At 42.6% G+C, this 23,517-nt stretch overlaps 1 protein-coding gene across 5 annotated transcripts in view; it reads left to right on the forward strand.

The window, feature by feature from the left end:
- Positions 1-23,517, forward strand: part of gria4a (glutamate receptor, ionotropic, AMPA 4a) — a 123,500-nt gene that overhangs the window by 39,799 nt on the left and 60,184 nt on the right. For all 5 annotated transcript variants that reach the window (XM_004543869.3, XM_004543870.3, XM_004543871.2 and 2 more), the window contains exon 3: positions 22,632-22,871. In XM_004543869.3, coding sequence (XP_004543926.1) covers positions 22,632-22,871 — 240 coding nt within the window. The remainder of the gene's footprint in view (positions 1-22,631; positions 22,872-23,517) is intronic.

The following is a 23,517-nucleotide window of genomic DNA, read 5'->3' on the forward strand; positions in this document are numbered from 1 at the left end:
TGATTCAGTCAAACCATAGTTGTCTTGTCTTGAGGAAATAAGGAGATCATCCATCACCTGTCCAATACCATCTCAGTGGTGAAGCATGGTGGTGGCAAAATTATGTTATGGTGTGCTTTTTAGCAGAGCGGCCAGTAAGTGGCTGTCATCTACTGATTGAAGGTTGGTGGTTCGATTCCTGGCTTCCCCTAGTCTGCATGTCAAATATCCTTGGGTTAAAGGAAAGCTGAACGAGATGTTAAGTACTACAGGGCACCCAGGAACATCGAAGGGAGCCGAAGGGTTACCTTCCAACAGTACAATGACCCCACAGTACAAAGACCCCAAGCATGTGTCAGTCAGCGATATTTGTCACACACCTTGGTTGTCGTTCTACAGGGAGTGCAGAATTATTAGGCAAGTTGTATTTTTGAAGAATAATTTTATTATTGAACAACAACCATGTTCTCAATGAACCCAAAAAACTCATTAATATCAAAGCTGAATGCTTTTGGAAGTAGTTTTTAGTTTGTTTTTAGTTTTAGCTATTTTAGGGGGATATCTGTGTGTGCAGGTGACTATTACTGTGCATAATTATTAAGCAACTTAACAAAAAACAAATATATAAACAAATATATATAAACAAATATATATATATTGATATATATATATATATCAATTATTTATTTTTACCATTGAAACCAATATAACATCTCCACATTCACAAATATACATTTCTGACATTCAAAAACAAAACAAAAACAAATCAGCGACCAATATAGCCACCTTTCTTTGCAAGGACACTCAAAAGCCTGCCATCCATGGATTCTGTCAGTGTTTTGATCTGTTCACCATCAACATTGCGTGCAGCAGCAACCACAGCCTCCCAGACACTGTTCAGAGAGGTGTACTGTTTTCCCTCCTTGTAAATCTCACATTTGATGATGGACCACAGGTTCTCAATGGGGTTCAGATCAGGTGAACAAGGAGGCCATGTCATTAGTTTTTCTTCTTTTATACCCTTTCTTGCCAGCCACGCTGTGGAGTACTTGGACGCGTGTGATGGAGCATTGTCCTGCATGAAAATCATGTTTTTCTTGAAGGATGCAGACTTCTTCCTGTACCACTGCTTGAAGAAGGTGTCTTCCAGAAACTGGCAGTAGGACTGGGAGTTGAGCTTGACTCCATCCTCAACCCGAAAAGGCCCCACAAGCTCATCTTTGATGATACCAGCCCAAACCAGTACTCCACCTCCACCTTGCTGGCGTCTGAGTCGGACTGGAGCTCTCTGCCCTTTACCAATCCAGCCACGGGCCCATCCATCTGGCCCATCAAGACTCACTCTCATTTCATCAGTCCATAAAACCTTAGAAAAACCAGTCTTGAGATATTTCTTGGCCCAGTCTTGACGTTTCAGCTTGTGTGTCTTGTTCAGTGGTGGTTGTCTTTCAGCCTTTCTTACCTTGACCATGTCTCTGAGTATTGCACACCTTGTGCTTTTGGGCACTCCAGTGATGTTGCAGCTCTGAAATATGGCCAAACTGGTGGCAAGTGGCATCTTGGCAGCTGCACGCTTGACTTTTCTCAGTTCATGGGCAGTTATTTTGCGCCTTGGTTTTTCTACACGCTTCTTGCGACCCTGTTGACTATTTTGAATGAAACGCTTGATTGTTCGATGATCACGCTTCAGAAGCTTTGCAATTTTGAGACTGCTGCATCCCTCTGCAAGATATCTCACTATTTTTGACTTTTCTGAGCCTGTCAAGTCCTTCTTTTGACCCATTTTGCCAAAGGAAAGGACGTTGCCTAATAATTATGCACACCTGATATAGGGTGTTGATGTCATTAGACCACACCCCTTCTCATTACAGAGATGCACATCACCTAATATGCTTAATTGGTAGTAGGCTTTCGAGCCTATACAGCTTGGAGTAAGACAACATGCATGGAGAGGATGATGTGGACAGAATATTCATTTGCCTAATAATTCTGCACTCCCTGTAGTTGGCTGCCAGTAAATTCATAAATGTTTATTTTGGGTCTCACCAACTTCCCAACACCTGTTCTTATTTTACCTGTAATCACTTGAAGTCACGGGATATCATTCACTTTCTATAGTAACTGGTCAACACGTGTCTGCAAAAATTATGTCATATGCTCATTTAAAAATACGGCTTTGTTGATTTTCATTATAGCATCATAATAGCTGATAGAAAGCTCCAACATATTTTGAATACTTTCTGAATGGTCTGTACTTGTTCCCTTTCAGTCGATTCACTCGGTACAACACATAAGCATGGGATATCACGCCCTCGCGTGTCCTGGCTGAAGAAACCTTTAATCACGCCTTTAAGGCAGTTGACGTGTGATGACACGCGCACAGCCCCGCCTGCACATATAGCCGCTGTCATCACAGTCATCCCTCAGTTCTTACGCTCTTCACCTCGCTGAGAACACCTCTGCTGAGTTGGGCTAGCTAGCTGCTGCTAGTTAGCTCCGTTGTCTGCCAGTACATGGAATTGGACAGCGCCGAGGGGGCTGGCTTAGCTAACCCACCCCCTATGGAGCCGTCTCTGGCTGCTTATCTGGCCCCGTCCCATAACCATGGTGTCGGCGGCCCCGCAACTCTGCCGTCCAAGCACTGCAGATTCTCTGCTTTGCAGCTGGAGAAGATTTATCGAGCTCAGGCCGGCACTGCTCGCGCCATGAGCTCTGTCACCATGCTCCAGACGTACCAGGCAATGTGCCTGACGGAGCTCGGATCGCTGGTTCCTGATGACAGCCCGCTGGCACCTCTTCTTAACAAGGTCAGAATCGCCACAGATTACATCCTCCGTGCGTCTCGCTGTGCAGCACTCTCCCTCGGCAGAGGGATGGCTTCGACAGTAGTGGCGCAGAGGCACCTGTGGCTGACCCTCTCTGACGTCCCGGATAGGGACAGGGCTGTATGTCAGGGCACCAGTGTCTGCGGCTGGGTTATTCGGACATTCACTTGAAGCCATTCAGGCTAGATTCGATCTGAGGAAGAAGCAGATGGAAGCTCTGCACGACATCATCCCCAGACGTCAGCCCAAGCCCAAGCCCGCAGCTAGCTCTCACAGGCCCGCCGCTCCTCTGCCGACTGGCAAGAGACCGGCGCCCACTGCTGAAGTGGGTGTGCCGCCAGCGAGAGCACATCCTCCTGCCTGAGCTCCACGCCAGTCGGCCTGGAGCAAAGGCCCACCCTCGGGCCCCCGGCAGGACCCGACGCCCAGGAGGAAGAAGCCTCAGCCCTCTTAGCTGTGGTTTCGAGTGGAGAGGGGGTCCAGCAGCAGGGAGACACTGTTTTTACCCCTCTGTTGCCGCACAAGAGGTGCCGCTTAAGTTCTGTTCAGGTTGTCAGCCCCAGAAGGCGCTGCACTTTCCTAACACTGTCTCCCAAGCACAAAACCCCTGCACACAAAATGCCTAAGGTAACTCCCTCTTCAGGTGTGTTAAATGTTCAGGTGACCACATCGAGTGTTCCCGCTGTCTTTCATTGTTGTGCCCCAGAAAAGGTGCCTCCAACAAAATGTATAAATGTACATGTTTCCATGTTACAGTCAATAAAGAGTGTTGTTTATTCTCAAACAATCACAAATGCTCAACCTGCAGGCAGAATGAGCCAGGTCAGGCAGGTGATGCAGTCCCCTGCAGACACACTGGGGGGCGACAACGCCCCGTCGACGGTGCTGCAGGTCAGCCGGCTGGCTGCTCACTTTCCTTAGTGGCACGCTTGCGCCCCCTCTCCGTGGGTGCTGCGAACCGTTGCCATGGGTTACCGGTTGCAGTTCCGGGTCAAGCCGCCTAGTCGTAAACACGACTGTCAGCACCGAGGCGGCCATGATACTCAGAGAGGAAATAAAGGCGCTATTGCAGAAAGGAGCAATATGAGTGGTCCCCGCTTCGGAGACAGACAAAGGTTGGTACAGCCGTTATTTTGTTGTTCCGAAAAAAGGGGGAGGGCTTCGTCTCATCTTCGACCTGCGAGTCTTGAACACGTATCTACAAACGTACAGGTTCAAGATGCTAACACTCAGACAGCTCTTGAATGCGGTCGGCCCGGGAGATTGGTTTGCAACAATCGATCTAACAGATGCTTATTTTCATGTGGTTATACACCCAAAACACAGGCAGTTTATGAGGCTTGCATTCGAGGGCATAGCCTACGAATACCTAGTGCTGCCGTTCGGGCTGTCGCTCGCTCCTCGCACCTTTACGAAATGTGCCGAGGCAACGCTAGCGCCCCTCAGAGAGAGAGAGGAATCCGCATCTTAGCCTACCTAGACGACTGGGCTCTCGTAGCTTGCTCCAGAGAGCAGGTGAAGACAGCTGTCGCTGGTTCTGTCACACATTCAGACACTGGGGTTCTCTGTGAACTTTAAAAAGAGCTCGCTAATCCCGAGTCAGCAGATTACTTTTCTCGGTTTGGAAATATGCTCGCTTTCCAGCCGCGCACGTTTGTCGGAGCACAGAGTGGCCGCGTTTCATCGCTGCCTCGCTCAGTTTCATTTGGGACGCAGACTGCGTTTCCAGACGATATTAAGCTTGTTGGGCATGATGGCATCTTTGATCGCCATAGTGCCACTTGGACTGTTAAAAATGAGAGCGTTTCAACGCTGGACTCTCTCTCACCGTTTGTGTGCATCGCGTCACCTGCCGGTGACCGCGTCTTGCATGCTAGCTCTCAGTCCTTGGAGGGAGCCCGGGCTGCTCCTGTCTCGCTCTCTGCTGTTATGGTGCAGTGTTAATTTTCTGTCTCTAAGAGCCACCCATGTCCCGGGCCACCTGAACCTGGGGCCGGACCTTCTCTCCAAGGGGGGTCCTCTGGTGAGAGAATGGAGGTTACACCCTTTAATAGTGGCTCAGATTTGGGACCTATTTGGCATGGCGCAAATAGATCTTTTTGCTTCCAGGGTAAATACTCACTGCCCCCTGTTCTTCTCCATAATCGACCACGATGCACCCTTGGGCAGACATGCTCCTGTATCCATTTCCCCCAGTGGAAATGATATCTCCAGTTCTAGAGAGAGTGCGTCGGCATTCCCCCTCTCTCTGATTCTAGTGGCCCATTGGTGGCCCAGAAGGTCGTGGTATGCAGAGATAATCAGCCTGCTAGCAGCGAGTCCTTGGCAGCTTCCTCTCCGCAGGGATCTCCTCTCTCAGGCGGGAGGAGAAGTGTTTCATCCGCGCCCAGATCTGTGGCGCCTTCATGCTTACCTGCTGAGAGGTTAAACTTGATTGCTAAGGGTTTGCCACCTAGTGTGATAGCGACAATTCAGAGCGCTAGGGCCTCATCTACTAGAGGCTTGTATGCTTATAAATGGCGAGCCTTCGAGCAATGGTGCCAGGACCGCCACACTCTCCCATTTCAGTGCTCTACTGTGGATGTTTTGACATTCCTGCAGGAGCTGCTGGATAAGGGCCTTTTATTTTCAACAATTAAGGTTTATTTAGCGGCTATATCTGCTTGTCATATTGGCTTTGACGGGGTGACACTAGGTGCACATCCCCTCGCCATACATTTTCTGAAACGAGTTCGCCGGCTGAGGCCCGTGCTTAAGTGCAGTGTCCCTGCTTGGGACTTGTCTTTGGTGCTGGAGGCCCTTTGTAGCCCCCCGTTTGAACCCATTGAGTCTGTGGATATGAAATTTCTTTCATATAAGACTGCATTACTTCTCGCTTTGGCTTCGGCAAAGCGAGTGGGTGACCTTCAGGCGCTCTCTGTGCATCCCCCCTGCACACAGTTCTCTTCTGATGGCCACAAGGTCGTATTGTGTCCAAATGCTGCCTATTTTCCCAAGATCATGCCTGCATCTTATAGCTCAATGGAGTTTGAGTTGCTGAGCTTTTGCTCCCCTCCTTTTGCATTTGAGGAGCAGAGGAGGATGCATTTTCTTTGTACAGTGCGTGTGCTATGCACCTACATTGAGCGCACTCAGAATGTGCGTTTATGTGACCAGCTGTTTGTCTGCTTCGCTAATCCAAATAGAGGTAGAGCTCTGTCCAAACGGAGGCTGTCCCACTGGATTATAGAAGCTATCTCACTGGCATACGGCACTGGTGGTCTTGCTTTGTCCCACAGGGTGAGAGCTCATTTCACCAGGGGGATGGCAACCTCATGGGCTCTTTTTAAAGGGGTGCCTGTAGCTGATATTTGTGCGGCAGCTAGTTGGGCATCAACGCACACTTTTGTGCGGTTTTATCGGTTGGACGTCACAGCCCCTTCGGTGGCTCATGCTAACCCGTCAACATATTCCATGTGGTCAGCCCAGCTAATTGCGGGGACATCGACCGGAAAATCCTCGTCTTCGGACTCAGACGAAGCCGGGGCTCCAGACTCGGAAAGGAGAGGGTCATGCCGTGCGACAGCCGAGCATCCCAGCACTTTTTCCACAAACGTCACCTGCCTTTCCAGGGTCGAGTGCCGGACCTGGCGACAAAACGCACAGGCTTCGGGCTCCGTCAATGGTCTCCTAGCGTGGACGATCCCCAGGCAGACAGGGCAGGCATCGTGCTGGTCGCTGTCGTGCAAAGAGAAACCGCATCCCTGAGGACAGGGGCGAACAGAAGATTTCTGCTTTGCTCGCTTCGGTTTGGAGTCCATTCCAAAACACAAAGCAAAACGCTGCACGGGAAAACTTGAAATTAGCGCTCCGCGGGCAGCCTACACACCAACTGCGCGGTGGAGGCTAACACCAACAGGGGCAGTTAAGCTAAGTTCACGTCGGCAGACAACGGAGCTAACTAGCAGCAGCTAGCTAGCCCAACTCAGCAGAGGTGTTCTCAGCGAGGTGAAGATCGTAAGAACTGAGGGATGACTGTGATGACAGCGGCTATATGTGCAGGCGGGGCTGTGCGCGTGTCATCACACGTCAACTGCCTTAAAGGCGTGATTAAAGGTTTCTTCAGCCAGGACACGCGAGGGCGTGATATCCCATACTTATGTGTTGTACCTCGTTCCTCTCCTTCAGGGAACAGAAGGTATAGACATAACTATTCGTTTTTTTTACTATTGATTAGGTGGTGAGCAAGAATTGTTGTACTTGCACTGCGTGAAGCTAATGTCTATATTTGATACTGTATATGTATTTTTCCCTTTATGACTAGTTATATAAGGGGTTTAAATGTATCATAGAAATTATGCCAGACGATTTGTGATAACTGATCCAACTAAACAAAAATTCTGTGATACTTGTCAGATTGCTGAAATGCTCCCTTTACCTCTATAAGCAGGTCAGTGGCTGCAGGTTCATTTTTGGTACACTGCTCCAGGGATTCTAGTGTCTGTATCACTGAACTGGAAAAAATACAAATAAAATTTGGTTCTCTTAATTAAATAGCCATCTTTGCTCATTCTAAGAGAGATATGAGGCGCTTAAGCCTTGTGTCGATCAAGCACTTCTTTTTTTAGCTAGCATCGGCACTTAGCAGATGCTTGGGGAAAGTGCTAGTCATGGTTTCGACTGTTGCTATGAGACGATATGAGACAACTCAAAGCTCAAAGCTCTTTGGGTATTTTGTTTTTACTTGAATCACACTGGCACATTGAGTAAATATGCTCAGCTCTTAGCACTTGCAAACAAGGAGACAAATTGGCCAGTGAAGAATGTTACAGTGGACCAAGTGATGCAGGAAATTACTGCTCAAAGTCGCTGCAGGTTTCAAACATCTGAGACGACATCTTCAAAAACACTATTAAACAATTCTCATACATGTTTTAATTCACTAGGTTAGATAAGTCATACTAACATATCTTCTCCACATCTATTTCATACAGCACATGGAGTTAATAGGGCTGTAGCCAACATATACAGAAATAACAGAGCAGGTGTTGTTTGTGTTGACTGTATGTGTAAGAAGTGGACCGTGGCTAATGAGGGGAGATACACTAGAATGCTTCTGTCCAAAATGAATGCTTTCAATCATTTAAAAAAAAGTGACATAAGTGCTGGTATCCTTTAGGAATTAAGCACTTTGGAGAATAATTTTTCTCTGCTTTTGTTCTGCCAAATTATGCACTGTCAGGATCTCCAGACTTTCCATGTAAAATTGACTTGTAATAACTTCCATGACAAACACGAAGCCAGCTCATTTTAGCTCACATTAACCACACTATAGGTATTTTGTACCTATTGTAACATGTTACTACTAATTAATGCACTATGACCCAAATCTCTTTTTATATAACAGACCTGTGATTATCTTCTTGAATAATGTTAATGGAGTCTAAAAGCTACCGACATCTTAAAGGTAATGTAGAAAGTGTAAATGAGGAGGGGGAAAAAATGCTTTTTTTGTGTTCATTTTCTTCTCATTCATCCACTAACAGCAGCTGTGTAATGGCTGTGCATAAGCAGACGTTTGAAGTTCAGCTTTATCCTAAAGGACATATGGACATTAAGAGCCGGGGATTAAACCAATCATTCATTCAGCAGACATCTGCTTTCCTTTTTCTCCTGCCACTGCCAACTTGTACTGTAAGATGAGGCAGATGAAATTAACGTGACTAAGTTTGTTTAGACTTGACTCGATTTGACTCGATTCAATTCAAACTTAAAGTTTTAAATGTAATTGAATTTACATGAATTCATCTAAAGGATAGAGTCACACTAACTGGAGGCGAGAGCTCGGCGGATGGAAAGAGATGAAGAAGAAGACAGAGATCAGCAGGAGAGCAAGATAGATGGGCTGAAGAAAGGATGAGGAATAGCGAGGGGGAGCACTGAGACAGCAGGAGAAATGGGTGATGGGACGCCATTACCTCCCTTACATTACTGCTCTGTTTATCTTGTGAGCACACTCAATCACCGTGGACCTGTGTTCAGCTGGAAGGACACACAAACGCATAAATAGTGGCATCCGGACATATTTGTATTACTATTTCAAACAAGCCATTAAGTAACAGTTCCTCCATTTGTTGTAGTTATAGTGATAGGAGAAGACAGATGTGCAGCACACACACATATGCAATTTTTGGGTGACTGTGCATCTGGATGATGTAGATAGTCCACAATTCAATTCTCGTGCTCATTTCTAATCATTTCTACTCTTAAATGTTATCATCAGAAAGGAAGAGACGAGGTCAGAGATAAACATGAAACAGAAACACAGACACATTTTGCAATCTTTTATTTTTTAACAGAAAAATCAAGCAACAGTAGTTGAACTTTGAGAGATGGTTATCACTGACAGCTATTCAAACAGTTGCATTGTCTGGCTCAATATGCATCAGTCAGTAGTCAGAGCTTTGCTGACGGCCCTGCAAGAAAAAAAGACCTGAGATAAAATCAGCTGCTTTGTGTCCTCTCACAATTTTACAGTCAATATCAGACCGGCAGCCTTTTCTTGTTATGTGTTATTCAGCTATTTCTGAGACATGCTGTGTGTTAAACAGAGTAACACAGAGCAACTTTTGGAACGTTAATAAGACTCAGAATTGTCATTGGACACTAACTCAGATCCTCATTGATTCCTTGGACGTTGAAATAGAAATAAGTAAAAACAACTGCCTTTCTCACATCCTCTGAAAGGACGGCACCAGCCATTTCAGCAAGTCGCACAAAAAATATTCAAATGACAAAGCAGCTAGTTTGAGCTGTAGGAATTTACCAAGTTCGAATAGATTGTCAGCTTAACAAAGTGGGGTCTTTTTACACAGGAGATTGCATATTGGCAGTTGAAATGGGTTCCTTTCAACCATGGCAAGGAAGTTATTACGACCATGACAACAGAGGTCCTGTAACCCTGAGAAAGTAGCAGTTTGACCCATAACAAAACTCCTTATTCTCATCCAAACTGTGATCGTTTTCCAAAGCTGCAGGCAAATGGAAGGTTTTACATATCAGAACATGATAAAAAAAAATATCATCTTCATACGGTTTTAAAGTTTGTTACGCAGAACACCTCCTGATAAGTAAAATCATAGACTTTAAAGAGGGTGTACTTTCATCTCACTCTGTACCTAAACCTATCCAAACCACAACCACAGTTTTGAGTTTTGTCACATTAACTTTTTCTTTCATCACTGATGATGAAGGCTAAGGATACTATTTGACAATAGTAATTAGCTACTAAGTAGTGGTAACTATAGTCACCGTGATGCACTTGTGCACATATGACCTAGTTAGCGCTCCGTGTGATTGCTACTTATCATGTTTTTGCAGGCGCTCCTAAGAAGCAATCACACAGAGCGTAGAGCAGAAGGAGCATCCACTTCAAAAATACCTAAAGTTGTCCAGTAAAACGGCTTTACGCACCTTGGGCTGTTGAATCAGAGTGTGAAATGAACAAGCGGAGAATATTAAATTGGCTTTTGGATGGTTGCAAAACTGCAAGGATAACACAAGGCACATCACAAGAGAAAAGTACACATCAAGTGTGCTATACCATTGGAAAGTGGTGGGCTTTTTTTTTTTTTATTTTGCAGATTTTTCTGTGCGATCACTCCTCGGGGGAGATAAAAGCACAGTACTTACATACAATATGAGGCTGGCATAGAGAGTTTCTTTCTCTCCTCCTTACTTTCTTCTCCTGCCCTCCCTCCTCCCTTGTCTACTGTGATGAATGGTTTTGATATTGGCTGTGTGTGTGTGTGTGTGTGTGTGTGTGTGTGTGTGTGTGTGTGTGTGTGTGTGTGTGTGTGTGGTGGGGTTGGGGGGGATGAGGTGCCTGTGTTCATACTGGACAGCCCAAGGGGGTTTTAGCTATCGTTAGTACTCCTTAAAGATGACTGAAAAAAAAAACACTGTCTCTTACTCACTCACACACACACACACACACACACACACACGCATGCATGCACACACTATAGATTATCCCTATTTAAAAAACTGCATCCCATATGGTAGCAAAGCCCTGTGACAGGTGATGTGTAGTCTCCGTCGTTCTTTCCCTCTTATCATTTCCCTCCCCCTTCCTTACTCTCTCCATCTTTTATCTCAGAAGTTGCAGACCTCACTGTTGAGACAAAGTTTTTTGTAGCGCGTTGTATATGCTGCTCCAACTGCGCGTGCAGATGTGGGAGTCTGTGTGTGCATGCATGTTTTACTGGTGTATCAAGCTGTGAGCAGATCTGCTTGGGGCTGGAACTTTGCTTTGAGACTTTTTGTCAGGTTCTCCATTACAAGATTGATAACACGCCTCGGTAAAGACAATCCTGGGGACATTCAAGCATTGTTTTGTTTCATAAATGGTAAGATATTTAGGAAGGTGGACTATTTATTGCAATTGCTACCTAAATGGTAAATGGCCTGTATTTGTATAGCACCTTTCTAGTCCCTAAGGACCCCAAAGCGCTTTACACAACCTGTCATCCACCCATTCACACACTGGTGATGGCAAGCTACATTGTAGCCACAGCCACCCTGGGGCACACTGACAGAGGCGAGGCTGCCGGATACTGGCGCCACCGGGCCCTCTGACCACCACCAGTAGGCAACGGGTGAAGTGTCTTGCCCAAGGACACAACGACCGAGACTGTCCAAGCCGGGGCTCGAACCGGCAACCTTCCGATTACAAGGCAAACTCCCAACCCTTGAGCCACGATCGCCCCACAACTTACGAAAATGATCACACTAAACGGTGGCACATCAGTCGTGTGGCTGTGTGTGTTGGTGTTTGAGGCTTGTAAGTGCAGCATCATTCTTAACCTGGTTATGTTAGTTTTCAATTGCAGTAAATCTCTGTGACGTGTGGGCAGCAGAATCTTTTCTAGAAGAGCCTCATGTTCCAAAGTAATGTGCTGAGCTAAGAGATATGAACTTGAGACACTAATGAGATGTTACCAAAATGCGATCGCTTCCTCACGACTACACAGAAAACAGAACTGCTGATTGGTCGTGTCCATAGCTCATTGGACTGAGACAATAACAGTTACAACTCCCATCGGTGTTCAATCACTTGTGCATGTAATTCCCTTGCTCCCCATTTTATTAGAACCCTCCATTTTCAGAGTTGACTAATGCAGGAAAATGCCACAAACTTAATATTAAGAAGCAATTTTTGAAGCTCATTATAGCCCTGATGTGCAGGCTTCACACCACATTAAGACAGGTTATTAAAAATGTTCAAAACCAGAAGTGACTCTTTACGAAATGTCAATTTCATGTTTGTGCAATTCAAAAAATGAGGAAGAAGTCTATTTTTTTGATATGCTTTCCACTCCATTTTTGTAGGGTGGATGATGTTAAAGAGCTCATTTAACTTAAAACATCATCTGCTTCCACATCTGACAAACTAGCTTTGGTACCGCATTCCAGCAAAGCAGTGAGTGAAAACATCTCGGAGCAGTGTGACAAACTTGGAGAATACTGACGCCAAAAGACACCTTAGGGGTATTTGACACCACTAGAGGTGGGTTTTGATTAACGATTTATGGATTAAAATTGATTCTGGGTTGGATAACGCGATATCAATTAATTAAAATCCTGAATCAATTTTTAAATATAAATTTATTTTGCCCGAAACGCCAGAATCTCAGGTTAAACCTCACAAAATTTCTACAACCACCAAACAGCTAAAACAGTAAATGAGAGCAGGTACACGGATTCTGCACAAAGACGTGAACACAAAACATGACCCAACGCATCCGAATCAGTGAGATGTTGCCTTTCTCACCCGACGCACGTATGTGGACACGGACACGCCGTCGGTGCTGAAAGCCGACAGCTCACTGATTTTGAAGTGTCAGTGGGCGCTTTGTGTTTACGTCCTTTTTGCGCTAGATTCTGAAGCTGCAGGTTTTATATCTCTCCAAACAATACTGACTGAACCAGCAGCCAAAGACAATCCAAACTACGCTTCACATTTCGCTTCACATAAACATAGTCACGAATTTCCTCTTACTTTTGCTGTTTTGCTTCCACCACGATAAAATCACACTTCATGTAGAGCTTGCTCTCTCTCTAAATCAATAATCAAAACCCACCCCTACTTATTACCCACCAGTCTACGGTGTTGGCCGCTGTTTTGTTTTTGTTTTTTTTACGTACTTCCGACAAGAAGGTAAGGCAAGTTTATTTATATAGCACAATTCAACAACAAGGTGATTCAAAGTGCAAATAAAAAGCATGATTTAAAAATTATTTTAAAAAAAACAGTAGATAAAATCAGTAGTTAAAATGTAAATTTTGAAATTTAAGCTTAACATTGTGGATTTGGTGTTTTATTCAAATGCAGCTGAGAATAGGTGAGTCTTCAACCTGGATTTAAATAAACTGAGTGTTTCAGCTGATCTGAGGCTTTCTGGGAGTTCCAGATATGTGGAGCATAAAAGCTGAATGCAGCTTCTCAGTGTCTGGTTCTGATTCTGGGAACTGATAAAAAACCGGATCCAGATGACCTGAGAGTTCTGGAAGGTTCGTACACGTGAGGATGATACCAAACAAGGCAAAGTAAATAGTTTTTAAAGCTGAAATGTAGAGGGAAAATTAAAAGTAGTCATTTCTGCTGTTCAATACTGAACAAATTTAAACTTTTTAAAATTATGCAAAATTGCAAAATGCTTAGCTGTCTCTAATCAAACCTCTGTAACTTTGCTCTGCTTCATTTCGTTTTTGACTGCACAATATTTTTAAGGTCATCTGCTATAAAAACCCAGACCAGGAAAACCGCCTTCATGTTTTTCTGTGTTTTATCCTCAGTTACTTTGACACAAAGGAATCTGCTGTGATGCTTACATCTTTGATAACATCTCACAAGTGTCAGCTTTCTTTTTATAGATATAAAAATATAGATATGTATTGGTAAGTGATCAGGATTATAATATTTCTGACTGTCTGAGGCAAAATTTCCCCAATTCAAATCGAATCAAATCGAATCGTGGATCGAATCGATTCTAGAAATCAGTGACGATACCCAGCCCTAATGAGAACACATTTTGCAGACAAATTTGTGTTTCTAAATGTGTTCTGCAATTACATTTGGAGCTCTGGATACGATTTATTTCCTAAGTTAAGCATGTTGGTTGGTTAGACTGCGTGATGGACCTATAAAGCACATGATAGTAAGACCAGAGATTAATGTTTACATACGTGCATTTCAGCTTTGCAGAAATTAAGGTGAATATCATAAACAGTGTTGGGCAAGTTACTTTGAAAAAGTAATTAATTATAGTTACTAGTTACTTCTTCAAAAAAGTAACTGAGTTAGTAACTGAGTTACAAGATTCTAAAAGTAATTAATTACTTGAAAAGTAACTATTGCTTTACTTTAAAAAAAAAAAATGTTTAACCCTCTGGGGTCCAGGGTATAATTGGCCATTTTTGACTACTTTTAATTTTCCCTCTACATTTCAGCTTTAAAAACTATTTACTTTGCTTTGTTTGGTATCATCCTCACGTGTCTGAATTTATAGTTATGTTTTCATTTTGACATACTGTATTAACACAATTAACAATTGATCTAAAATCAGACAAAAAACATAAAATCCGAGTAGAAAGTTATTATTTTTACTGTAACAACCACAAACATGTTTAATGAATCCTATTTCATAACTTTAAATGCAAATATAAATTGTCAATTTTAAAATCATATGCACAAGTTTTGCAAACAACAAAGTTATTTGCAGCCTTTTACCCTTTGTTATAACCATTTCAAACTATTTACAGAACAATCAGCTGTTCTGCATTCAATAAGATGCCACACAAATTATTTGTGCCACTTCAAAAAAATAATTTCCGTCCACTATAAAGGAGAACATCACAGCCTGATACCTGCAGGTCTGACAGCAGGTGTATCACTCCTTTTTCTACCTGGAGACAGCAGTCGCCTCATTGTTCTGAAACACAACACCAAACTATCCACAACACTACACACTAACTACACAAGACAACACATTAACTACACACTCCAAACACGCTAAACGTCACAAATCTCTCTAACGGTAACGGCGTTGTAACGATGGGAATAGTACTGAAAAAAGTAACGCCGTTACTTTTAATGATCATGATCATAACCTCTGCTTCAACAAACATTTATGGCAGGTTCTTGGGCACCGCGCTGATTGTTTGTTGTTGCACTCCTTCTGTGACGTCACCACAGACCATTGCTGTTCGCATTCGCTCTTATAGGCACACTGAGCTCACTGCAGTCTTTTCTGGAACAATAAGTGTCGCCAAAAAGAAAAAGCCTTTGTTGATGTAGGACTAGAAAAAGTCAAAAAAGTTAGCAAAACTATGGCAAATATTTCTTTTGTTTAGTTTTCTCCAGAATGTCTTTTCAGGCTGTTGCAACATCTCCCACAGCATAATGTGAGACTCCTTGAGAAGCTCCTACACTGATATAAGTCTATACGATCCTGTCGGTAAAAATCGGTTTTTACCAACAAGACTGTATACTCACACAAGGACAGAAAACTTGAGAGCTGCTGAAGTTACACCAAAGCGTGCAAGTGGAAATTTCACTGTAAAAGAAAAACCTGTGGGTTTGCAAATGAAATGCACTGTAAGATTTGCTAATATATTTACTCTATATGAACATATTCTCTAGGTGACTGAGATAGACAGCCAATAACCTCAACTCACTGTGAACTGCAGAAAATTAGTAACATTTAACTCACCTCAGTCACAGGATAAATGATCCGAAAGTAAGAACTAGAGTGTCCAAGTATTTATTTTTACATATATTTGATAGCAGGGAGTGAGCCATAGTGTCACCAACTATTAGTATTCCCTAAATGGGATAACACTAAAGGCCACACAAGTACTGTAGTTGCCTCTCTTGGGTACCTGTCCTCATTTTCCCCAGTCATTATTCTTATTCTTAGAAGCTTTATTCATGAAGCCTCGGGGACAGGCCCTGGGGGAGGAGCTGGGGAGGAGTGAGGAGGATGAACAGGTGCAGAGAAGCAGAAAGATGCAATCAAAGAGAATAAAGAAGTAAGTGTGGTAGTTCTACCCAGGAGCATTTTCTCCTGATGTCCCTCACCCCTGACCCGACATTCAACCCTGTATTCAGACACTGGTCCTAAAAAAAGACATATTATGAATGCTCTTTGAAGCAGCTGTGCATGTGTGTGTGTCGGTGTGTGTCAGTGTGTTAGTGTAAACGTCAGTGTGTGCTTGTGTTTATTAATGTGAAGACCTGACTCCCAACACATTCAAATGGCTATGACTAATTTCCAAGCCTTTTCTATTCCTTCACTGCCCTCCAGAGCAGTATTTCCTCACTTTCTCTTTCTCTCTGTTTGTAAATATCTTTCTCTACCTCTTCTTTTCCTCTGCACTGTCTGCTTGGCAGACTTTACACTCTCTTGCTGTCAGAGCCCCTCGTGGGTTTTGGAACTACTCTCTTCCTCTCTTGCTTTTCTCTCTCTCTCCATTTCTTCTTTCCTTCCCTCACTGAGAACAACCGAAGCCTCCGTTTTCTCTCTGCTTGAGGCAGTTTTGTGAAAGAGGGAAGAAAAAAGGGACGACAGAGCGAGATAGACGGGAGAAGTAGGCAGACAGAGAAATGAATGGCCTTATTCACAAGCACAGCAAAACCAGACACACACACACACACACACACACACACACACACACACACACACACACAGTAGGGTACATAGCAATCTATCATTCTCAATAATCACTGCCCCTGTTTATGAAGCTGTTGTGGCTCAGTTATCCTATTAGCTATGTTCTACTGGAGAGGATTCGATATGAAATCCATAAGGTGGTCGAATGTTCTTCCCAGACTATTGATTTTCAAGGTTTATCTTGTCTTTATAATGCTACTAATTAGCCCACTTGAGGCATGGTGTCCCTGAAAATGTCTGATCAATTGTTTTCTGCATGTTTGCAGATTTTTGCGTTATAAATATGTTTTATTAAACTGGATAAACATATCCCATGAGATTCAAAAAACTCTTTAGGTAGCTCTTCTAGGGAGAAGAATGCGTTATAATAATGTCTCCGGGAAGGAAACCACAAAAATATTTAATTCTTCATAACTCGTTTATGCCTCTTGCTTATATTGCTTATACTGCTGTGCATACCTCTTTATTTTGGTGCTGAACAATTGGCCATTGCTTAAAAAGCTCTCGGATGCCTCCTAATTTTGATCTATTTTATAAAGTAGTGAGCATTTTCTCTCAAAGAATATTAATCTTTAGGCTTTTAGCCTGACTTCATACCTTTTTTCTTTTCTTTTCTGCTCATAAATAGAGTGGATAAAAAGCTGCTTTCTTGATTTAAAAATAAACGTGTGCATGATTGTCTATTACAGAAGCATCTGTTAACCTGTTTGCTTTTTAAGAAGAGCTGTGGGGAAAAGTGTTTCATGTGTTTTACTGTTGCATGATTTTATAGAAAACATACCATTGGGTATCCTTGTTGGTCTTCAGACAACAATTCTAAAGAACCAAATGGGAGAAAACAGTAAAACAATTTTACAGGCATATTATGAAATTTCTTTTCTTTTCTAACCTTTGTGGTGCTGGCAGCTTTTTGCAAGGAGTTGCTCCATTGTGTCATAATCTCCAGTATGGTGTATTATATGGGAACTAATCTGAAATCCATACAGTGACTTTGCTCTCTGCCAGATTTTATTGATCTCCAAACTCCTATCTTGTCTTTATAATGGTCCTCTTTAACAGAGCTTTTGATGCCCATACAAATGTAGTGCTTCACTGTGTAATAAACGAAACTTCTAGAATGGTGCAGTGGTTAGCACTGTCACCCCACAACAACAAGCCCCTGGGTTTGAACCCACTGGTGGCTGGGTCCCTTCTGTGGGGAGTTCTCCACATGTCTGTGTGGGTTCTTTTTAGGTTTTTAGAGACCACAATAAACCAGGAGTTCCACAAACAGACAAAGCTGGATCAGATAACTCAAGAAAGACTCTGTGGCTACAAACACACACACACATACACACACAGAGGTATAATCAGCAGGAATGGATACAGCTGGGTAACAAGAGATAGGTGATGACAATCAGGAACATGAGCCAGGGAGGAAGTACAGGTCAGAGCAAGACATTAGAAATTACCAGAGCAAAAAATGAACATTAACCCTAACTGGCACAATGTGTTTTTTGAATAGAATAACTAATTTCACATACAGTAGGAGTCTCAGTCACTGTGGACATTTTACTGTTCAAAGGATCATCCTCAAGCAGTTAAATATTTTTTCTTTGAAAATCTGGACTTTCACTTTTGCTGCGCTGGAACAAAAAAGCACAGGAGCTTGCTTCTCCAGAGCTTACCCCTGGGTAAATGAGTTAAACGTGAACTTTCAGTGTAAGCCATTGTGCAGTTCATTTGTCTATAATTATATTGCACATAAAGTTGATTATTGGTATTCACCACGTCCCCACTCCCCACCCCATTCTCGGGTACTACTGCTCTACCCTGTAGGCAGCCCCAGGCAATGTCAGGGAAAATGCACCTTATGGCTTTTAAACAAGCTTGTACTCCTCATTTGCTCATGTGTGTGCTTTATTTTGGCCTTTGCCTCAAGATAATGGGAGATCACAGACTGAGAATTGCATGTGTGCTTTGGAGGATGGAGGGATGCTTGTGTGTGAAGGTAACTACAGCATCTACAGTATGGGTCTGTATATGCGTACACTCAAAAAAAATAATTCATTGGATGAACGTAATTTCATCTTGCCACTTATATTCCATCTAAACAAATCATGTTATATTAATCCATCTTGATTGTGTTGTTTGCACACAATATATGTTTGTTGTTGTTTGTACCAAGTTAGTCTACTTAAATTTATTTAAAGTCATGTTATATTGTTTAAACACTTTGGCAAGTGAAAAGTCAGTCTTGTTACATGAACTAGTAAAATATTTGTTTGTTACACCAGTGATAATCTTGTTGAATGAACAAATGTAACTTCTGTCTGTAGTGCATGTTGTGTTCATATTACATAATGTTCAACAAAAAAATTCAACGGATTTAGAGCAACTTCCAATCCACCCATCCTCTTATCTTTATCTGGGCTGCGGAAGTGATAGGGTAAGAGGGGCAGGGTACATCCTGGACAGGTCGCCAGACTATCACATAGAGACAAACAACCATTTGCACTTTAACACCTTTGGGTAATTTAGAATCACCAATTACCCTTACCCTAATAACTGCATGACTTTTAACTGTGGAGGAAACCAGAGTACGCAGAGAGAACCCATTGCAAACTTGGCCAGATTGTGGACTTGAACCCAGGACCTTCTTGCTCTGAGGCAACAGCACGTACCACCATGGCATTGAACCATGGTGGTACTCAACAAAAGTAGGAAAGCTATGCTTGATGCAGAATTTTCTTTATGTTTTTGTCCTTGACAAGTTAAACCATAGTAAATAGTAATACATACAATACACGTGGTGTGTATGGTTGTCTGCCTCTTCCTGTGGTTTGACATCTCGTGTAATCTTGTGAATTTCGTGAGTCCAGGCAACTAACCACTCTTCCTAGATTGTATCATGTCATCTGAACAAGAACAAATTAAGTTTTTGAATTTCATGCACATCCAACGTGATTTAATTACAGAAGGTATCTATTCTCTCTGCTATGTTAACAAAAGAAAAGCAAGAAGCTGTCGTAAAGACATCAGCATCATGGTGAGGAATTTGAGAGGGAAAATGGTTAAAGAGCAAACAACACCAGAAGCAAAGAGAGCGACTCTGTTAGACTGTGAATTATTGTACTGTTTCAGCAACATTCTTTCTTCCCTGTTATGCAAATTGGACAAATTTGAATGTGAAAACAAGAAATAAAGTGATTTTGCAGAGTATGCAGATGATTGAGAGGGCTTTCTATATAAGCACAGAGATACAAATCAGAGAATAACATGGACGGCCGTGGATGTAGAGGCTTGAGTAATGCAGACAAAGGAAGGACATCAGATTTATGGAAGGGTATGCGCAGAGAAACAGAGATGTTTGACAGACAGAGCGAGTAATTAAGAATCAAAAAACAGACTGTACATTAACAAAAAAGGAGATGCTCGTGAACAAGTGAAGGGGGAGCAACTAGATGTAAATGTAGGAGATGTCCCTGGAGACCTATTGTGTCCAGTGCTTTAACTGTGGTGATGATGTACCATGCCGCTGGTCCCTTCCTCTCATTAAAGCTTTATGAAGCAAGCTTAGCACACATTTTATTACAATGACGCCACTGTCTGGCACATTCCAGCCTTGCGGCAGGGTGGTGTTGGTGGAGAGGGTTTCAGAAAAAAAAAAAGCCAATAGAGGCATAGATCAGAAAGGGAATCAAGAGAGAAAGGAAGACAGTGAGTGTAAGAAAGGCAAAACCAACATCAGGAAGCACGAATAGAAAAAAGAAGAAGCGATAGACGGAGAACAGAAGCTAAGAATGAAAGCTCAGATGAATGAAAAGTGGGATTTCAGTTATGTGCTCTGGGCCTGTGTGTATAGTTGCAGCTGTCTTGGTATTGTATAAAAATAGACTGGTTTGGGATTAAGGCTATCAATATTTCTTTAGGTTTTGATGGAGGCCCATGAGGTAGAGGGAAAATTCAAATTTGAAGACAAGTGATGTCATAAGCTGCATCTAAGCCAGAAGTTTCAGTCAAATTTCAAAAGAAGTCATCAGCTGGCACAGGAGCTCTGCTCCAATCTGCTACCCAGGATGTCAGCTCACATGTTCAGTGCTTCAGTTCTATTATTTCTCATTCTGCTGGGTTTTTTCCTTAACTCAAAATAGTTGATCCTTTTACCACAAATTCATCCAAAATCAAGCCAGTTGTACTGAGATTTATACATACAAATGGATTTTCTTTAGCATTTATAATAGATGAAACTCCAAGTACTGCACTTTCCTGGCACTTCACTAAAAAAGTACAATCTTTTTTTATTATCTTATAACACAACCTCATTTCAGCATCGCTTATGTTACGCTCATGTGCACTGAAATATCAACCGAAATCTGGGAAAAAGTTGTAAAACTCATTTGTGAAGACACTAAGAACATTGACTTTAAGAACGCCATGACTCAGCTACTGCTGAATGACGCATGCTAAGTACGTCTAGTATGCTAGTTCTCTGAATTGAAGACATTTAGCTCCTGTCATAATCAGAGACTAAATCCCTGCCTTATCGCCTCCTGGGTGTAGGGGCCTCAGCTTTGTTTAATTGCCACAAGCCCAAGCGTCAAAACTGCATCTCCCTCAGTGTTTACCCCCACTGAGGCTTATAGCTGATAATGGAATTACTCTGAGTCCCAGGGGGAGGGAGAGCAGGAGGAACAGGAAGAGGAGGCAGCTATAGATGAAGGAAAGTGGATGATGGTGGAAGCTGAAAGAGAGAGGATGGATGGAGCATCTGCCTGGAAAACTAAAGAAAGGGGCAAAGGTATGAGGTGATGTGATGTGATGCACAAGAAGATAAATAGAGGGAGAAAGACAGGAAGGAATTTAGAGTAATGCCTGACAGTTGCCAAAAGCAAACCCTGCAGTCTTCGTGCCTTACTGTTTACTCCAGTGTGACGTATGATGGGGCGGAGAATGAATTATGATGCAGGGTAGAGCTGAAGTCTAAAAACATGGCTGTTTGAAAGAAAGGAAGAATGGGACTTAGAAAAGAAAGAGGAGGAGGGAATAAGAGGATAAAAGAGAAAGTGGGCAGCCGAAGTGAAACATTAAATCCTATAAAAAGAAATAAATGATGACACAGTTTTCTTAGACTTCACTCGCTTAATTTCTGTCCTCTTCTTTTTTTGAGAATATGGAGGATTCCTCTGTTCACATACCAAATGCTTTTTTCTTGGTTGAGCTACAAAGATGAATGACAAAACAAAGCAGAGGGTAGAATTTTGCAGAAGCGACATAGCGGAAGATGTCAGAGCTTTTTAGTCTTCTCTCTGTCATGTTTGAAAGCTTCCGGATGTTTGGCGACTGAGCTGCAGTGCTGTAGCAGAAAATGACTATATTTGAAGTGAACTCGTGGCTTGGTCTCAGATTTTTTATTTATTTTTTTGGCTCTGCATGTCTGTATGTGTGCAGAGATGGATCTTAAGGATCTAAAAGCTGTTGGGAGTTTGGATTTCATTTTAATTTTCTCAAAAAAGGCATAAGAAGCAACATGAATTTTGGCAACTGGGAACGATTTTGTGTGAGCATTTGAAAATGTCTTGTCAGGGAGCTTAGGTTGGCGTCTGGTTTTCAACCCATGCCCCTGCAAATGTTTGTGCTTGTAATTTATAACTACATGTGGAAGGGCTATTGTGTTGGGGCCTGTTTTGGGTGAAATAAAAGTCATTTTGCAAAGGCAGTCTAATGTGAAAATGACTGATGTATTTTCAAGATCTGTTCTGTTTCATTAGGCATTTGCAAAATCAGTCACACACACAACTCAAAAATAAATTAAAGAAAAAATGCAGTTTGTGGGTCTAATTAGGAGTGTAAAGTTAGTGCATAGCTGACACAAGTTGAAGCCGTCTCTCATTAAAATTGGTTCACATGTGAAACCCGATTCCACAATGTGAATTTAATTAAGGGCTTCTCCATCCTCCCTTCTTGCTGTTTTTGGACCGTTTCTCTAGCAGCTGAGTCACTGAGTATAATATAGTGTCATATAGTATTTTTGTCGACTTACCCACTTTTTTTCCTTCTTCTACCTGGATCCCTTTTGTGTCCGACACCTTATCCCCCGACCCCTCTCCATCTTCCACCTCTTCTCTGTCCACAGTCTGTTCTCAGTATTCAAGGGGGGTCTTCGCTATCTTCGGCCTTTACGACAAGCGTTCAGTAAACACGCTGACATCGTTTTGTGGGGCCCTGCACATCAGCCTAGTGACACCCAGCTTCCCCACTGAAGGCGAGGGCCAGTTCACGCTGCAGCTTCGGCCGTCCATCAGAGGAGCTTTGCTGTCCCTGTTGGACCACTATGACTGGAGCCGATTTGTCTTCCTCTACGACACAGACAGAGGTAAATGCCCAGCAATGACTGTGCTAATGTTGCATGTAAAAACAGTTCGAATATATAGTGGTCTTATGACCAAGACAAAATCTGACCACTTCTAATTTTCTTCTACTTAACTTTTATTCCTTCTGAGTTTTAAAGAGCAAAGTCAGAAAAAAATCACAGAAAAAAAATCCAAGCGCTAATGGGCAGGTGTGTCATTGTTTTCATAGGACTCAATGCCATTCTGTTAATACTACATACACTACATGATCCAGTAGCTTCTGGATCCATCCTTGGTGTTAAAATTTTTTTTAAAATTAAAGTAATAATTTTCTTTTTGATTTTTAGTATTTCACATTTAATTCAATTCAGTTCAGTTTTATTTTATAGCACAAAATCACAACAAGAGTTGCCTCATGGCACTTTATATTATAAAGGTAAACACCTCACAATTATACAAAGAAAAAACCCAACAATCATATGACCCACTATAAGCACACACTTTGGCAACAATGGGAAGGAAAAACTCCCTTTTAACAGGAAGAAACCTCCAGTAGAACCATGCTCAGGGAGGAGCAGCCATCTGCCGTGACCAACTGGGGGGTGAGACAGGATAAAGACCTGCTGTGGTTAGCTCGCTCTGCTTTATAATGTTGTAATTTGAGGTGTG

This window comes from Maylandia zebra, linkage group LG14 (assembly GCF_041146795.1).
Source record: "Maylandia zebra isolate NMK-2024a linkage group LG14, Mzebra_GT3a, whole genome shotgun sequence".
NCBI lineage: Eukaryota > Metazoa > Chordata > Actinopteri > Cichliformes > Cichlidae > Maylandia > Maylandia zebra.